Source organism: Petaurus breviceps, unplaced genomic scaffold (genome assembly GCF_028583685.1).
Source record: "Petaurus breviceps papuanus isolate PSGF00001 unplaced genomic scaffold, PetGlider_PUasm1.0 446, whole genome shotgun sequence".
Lineage (NCBI taxonomy): Eukaryota > Metazoa > Chordata > Mammalia > Diprotodontia > Petauridae > Petaurus > Petaurus breviceps.
Window position 1 is genome coordinate 1,383,962 of NW_027186338.1, and position 4,399 is coordinate 1,388,360.

A 4,399-nucleotide genomic window follows, 5' to 3' on the forward strand; every position below is an offset into this window, starting at 1 on the left:
GCACATAAGAAAATTCATACTGGAGAGATGCCTTATGAATGTAAGGATTGTGGGAAGGCCTTCTACTTCAACTCAGAACGTAATCAACATCAGAGAATTCATACTGGAGAGAAACCTTATAAATGTAATGAATGTGGGAAAGCCTTCCGCCTTACTGTGCAACTTACTCGACATAAAAGAATTCATACTGGAGAGAAACCTTATGAATGTCATGAATGTGGGAAAGCCTTCCTTCGGAATTCAGATTTCATGCGACATCAGAGTATTCATACTGGAGAAAAACCTTATGAATGTAATGAATGTTGGAGGGCCTTCTGTCATGTTGCAGAACTTACTCACCATAAGAGAATTCATACTGGAGAAAAACCTTACAAATGTAAAGAATGTGGGAGGCCCTTCAGACTGAAGACACAGCTTACTCAGCATCAGAGAATTCATACTGGAGAGAAGCCTTATAAATGTGGTGAATGTGGAAAGTCCTTCAGGCTGGGGAAACAGTTTATTCATCATCAAAGAATACATACTGGAGAGAAGCCTTATGAATGTGATCATTGTGGGGAGGCCTTCAGACTTAGGCCACAGCTTACTCAGCATCAGAAAATTCATCATGGAGAAAAACCATTTGTGTGTAATGAATGTGGAAAAGGCTTTTTTGGGAATTCAGATTTCATGCGGCATCAGAGTATTCATAATGGGGAGAAACCTTATGAATGTAATGAATGTGGGAAGGTCTTCAGATTGAAGACACAGTTTACTCAGCACCAGAGAATTCATACTGGAGAGAGGCCTTATAAATGTGAAAAATGTGGGAAGGACTTCAGAGTGAAGAAACAGTTTAGTCAGCATCAAAGAATACATACTGGAGAGAAGCCTTATAAATGTAATACTTGTGGGGAGGTCTTCAGACTGAAGCCACAGCTTACTCAGCATCAGAAAATACATACTAGAGAAAAACCATTTGTATGTAATGAATGTGGGAAAGGCTTCTTTTGGAATTCAGATTTTATGCAGCATCAGAGTATTCATAGTAAAAAAAAACCTTATAATTGTGATGAATGTGGAATGGCTTTCAGACTGAAGAAACAGCTTCTTCAGCATCAGAAAATTCATCCTGGGGAGAAACCTTATAAATGTTGAAAGGCCTTCAGACTAAAGAAACAAGTTAGTCAACGTCAAAGGATACATGCTGGAGAGGAACCTTATGAATGTAATTATTATGGAGAGGCCTTCAGACTGAAACCATAGCTTACTCAGCATCAGAGCATACATACTGGAGAAAAACCATTTACATGTAATGAATGTGGGAAATGCTTCTTTTGGAATTCAGATTTTCTGCGACATCAGACTATTCATAGTGGAGCAAAACCTTGTGAATGAATATGAGAAGGCCTTCTAATGGAAGAAACAGCTTATTCAGCATCAGAGAATTCATACTGGAGAGAAGTCTTATAAATGTGATGAATGTGGGAAGGTCTTCAAGAGAAGGAAACACTTTATTCCACATCAGAGAATACATATTAGAAAGAATCTTTAGACTGAGGAGACAGCTTACTCAGCACTAGATAATTCATTGTAGAGAAAAATTTGAATACCATATGTCTTAAAACACCTGCATGAATTCAAAAGTTACTCTGCATCAGAGAGTAAAGCTTATATGAGAGAAAATGTAAGAATATAATAAATGTGGGAAGGCCTTTAATAATACAATCCAACAGTGTAGATCAGATAATTCTTACTGGAGAAATTCCTTGTGAATGTAAATTGTGCAGGAATACCTTTGATTGAAACTCAGAGCTTATTCAGTGGCAAAGTATCCTTACTAGAAAGGAAAGTTATGAATGTAGTGTTTTTGAGAAAGCATTCTGCCTGAAATCAGAACTTACTTGACATCTGGAAATATGAATGTGAGAATGTCTGTTGTGGCATCACAGAATTTGACATTGGAGAATTTTTAGTGGAGAAAAGCCCTATGAAATAAATTAATGTGGGAGTGTCTTCAGACTCAAGGCACTCCTTATTGTACATCAGAGAAATCATACTAGAGTGGAATATTATGCATTTAGTGAATATGGGAAGGCGTTCACACTGAAACACAGGACAGAGCCAGGATGATGGAGTGAAGCCACCATTTTTTGCTGAACTCTCCCAACACACTCATTCTATAATAATTTTCAAAATGTACCAAACTGAATTGCAAGTAAGAAAGTGAAAGAAAAGTCACAGTGACTTCTATTTCCAACAGGAACCTAGGAAGTCAGAGTGAAGAAATATAGACTGTGAGGAGGGAACTGGCCAGGAGTGTAAGGTTGTAAGCTCAGCAGCGAAAAGCCTAGTGCCCAGGGAAGGTGAGGAGACTGAACATTTGGTGGAAAAGAGATTTCAGGGGACCCTATGCTAGCACTAGTTGCAGGATCAGGTACAATTTGGCAACTCCATCACTCATTACGCAGTTTTAAGTTGTAGGTCCAGGTTATGAGTCTTTTATATTGAGATAATCTCAAAAGAAAAATGGATGGTTGAGAAAGGGGTACACTGGGAAGAAAAGGGGAAAGGAGAGGAAGCATAGCGAAAATTATAAAAGATGCACAAGGATAATGTTTTATAGTATAGGGGGAAAGGGAGATGGAGTGGGCAATGTGTGAGTCTCACTCTCATCTGAAGTGTTTCAGAAAGGGAAGAACACACACACACACACACAAGTTGGGTATAGGAATTCATCTTGCCCAAGAAAGAAGTAGTCTGGGAAGGAGCTAAGAGAATGGGGGAGGAGGGAGGAGGAGGTGATTAGAAGAAGGTAGATTGAGAAAGGCAGTAGTGAACATCAAAACAGCCTCTTAAAGAGGGGACAGGGTAAGCAACAACAAAAAAAAGACAATGTTGAGATCAGGGAACCATAAAAATGTAGAGATTTAAGGTTTAGAGGTGCTTGAGACCCCCAAAATGCCAATACGCTGGTTCTGCCAAAATAATTCGCATTTGACTCAAGTCTTCTCTCAGACAAAAGAAAAGCAAAGTTTATTAAAGGTTCACTTTAATGGGTAGACTTTTTTTTTTTTGGCTTTTTGGAGGGCAATTGGGGTTAAGTGATTTGCCCAAGGCCACACGGCTAGTTTTTGTGTTAAGTGTCTGAGGCCGGATTTGAACTTGGGTCCTCCTGACTCCAGGGCCGGTGCTCTACTCAAATGGGTAGACTCTTAAGGTGCCTCAGTATCTGTGATGCTTGTATTGGACAAGTGGGCCAGAATCATCTCACACAGTGAGTCTTCACTAGATCATTCTCTTGCCTTCTCCCTTCTCATGGAGATGGGGGGCTTATATACAGAAAGGTTGTGGGAGGAATCTATGGGTGGTCTAGAGGAGTTTGGGGAGGGTGTTCAGGAGGAGTCAAATGAGGTCAGACTCCAGTGATGAGAGATTAAGAGTGGGAAGTAGCTGGAGATGAGACAATGGAGGGCTAGGCTAGTTTAAGGCTGTATAGATATTTTGGGAGGATCAAAGGAGGGTTAGGCTAGCAACTAAGATTTGGGCAGAGCTGTAATGAAAGGCTTATAGCCTGGGGCAAATGCCTCATCAAATGGGAAGATTCATTCAGAGTTCAAGGGGGTTCCTAGAGCCTGTACTTCATCTACAATAGACTGGAATGCAGAACATAGCAATCATAGCTGTATGTGAATGAGTGAACTCACTAGGAAGACAGAAAATTCAGTAACAGCAATATTGCAAAGAGAACTGAAAGATTTAGCTGCTCTCATCAACACATTGGTCCACCACAACTCCAAAGGTCTCATGATGAAAATTGCTTTCCTCCTGAAGACATAGAATTGATTGATTCAGAATGCAGATTTTGAAGCATATTTTTTTTTCTGTCCTTTATTTTTCTTGCTCCTCTCCCCCTTTCTGGAATATGACTAATAAAAATGTGTTTTACATAACCATTTGTATAACAGGTGTCTTACTATTTGCCTTCTCTGTGGTCTGGGAAATGGGTTAGAAGAATGGAGAGAATTCAGAGCTTAAAATTTAGATGCTGCTTCAGTGAGTTTCTTGTATTAAGTGAGGCAGGATGAATAGAATGAGGCCCTTCCATTGTCCACTGTACATGTTTTCTCTATTCCTTCCTATATACATTGGCAGAATAATCTTTCTAATCCACAACAAAGATAAATGGAACACTGCGAAGTGGGATTATGACTTTGCTGCTACTATTCCTGTGGTCAGAGATCTGCTATATATTCCTTTTCTGGGATTCAAAAGAAAAAGGGCACTTTGAATAATGATTCCAAGTCCCCTCACACTTATAGCAATCAGAGATCATAATCCTTCCCTAAAATTTATAGTTGTATGATCCACAAGATGGTGAAGTATTTGATTTTCACAGTTACCTCATATCAATTTAAAA

At 39.4% G+C, this 4,399-nt stretch overlaps 1 protein-coding gene across 1 annotated transcript in view; it reads left to right on the forward strand.

Annotated features, from left to right (window-relative positions):
- The window catches only part of LOC138171520 (zinc finger protein 420-like), a 17,456-nt gene extending 13,524 nt beyond the window's left edge, over window positions 1-3,932 (forward strand). Inside the window, exon 5 of the mRNA XM_069101037.1 lies at window positions 1-3,932. This exon is cut by the window's left edge and continues 296 nt beyond it. Within this exon, the coding sequence (XP_068957138.1) occupies window positions 1-1,137 (1,137 nt within the window). The 3' untranslated portion in view covers window positions 1,138-3,932.
- The last annotated feature ends 467 nt before the right edge of the window (window positions 3,933-4,399 follow it).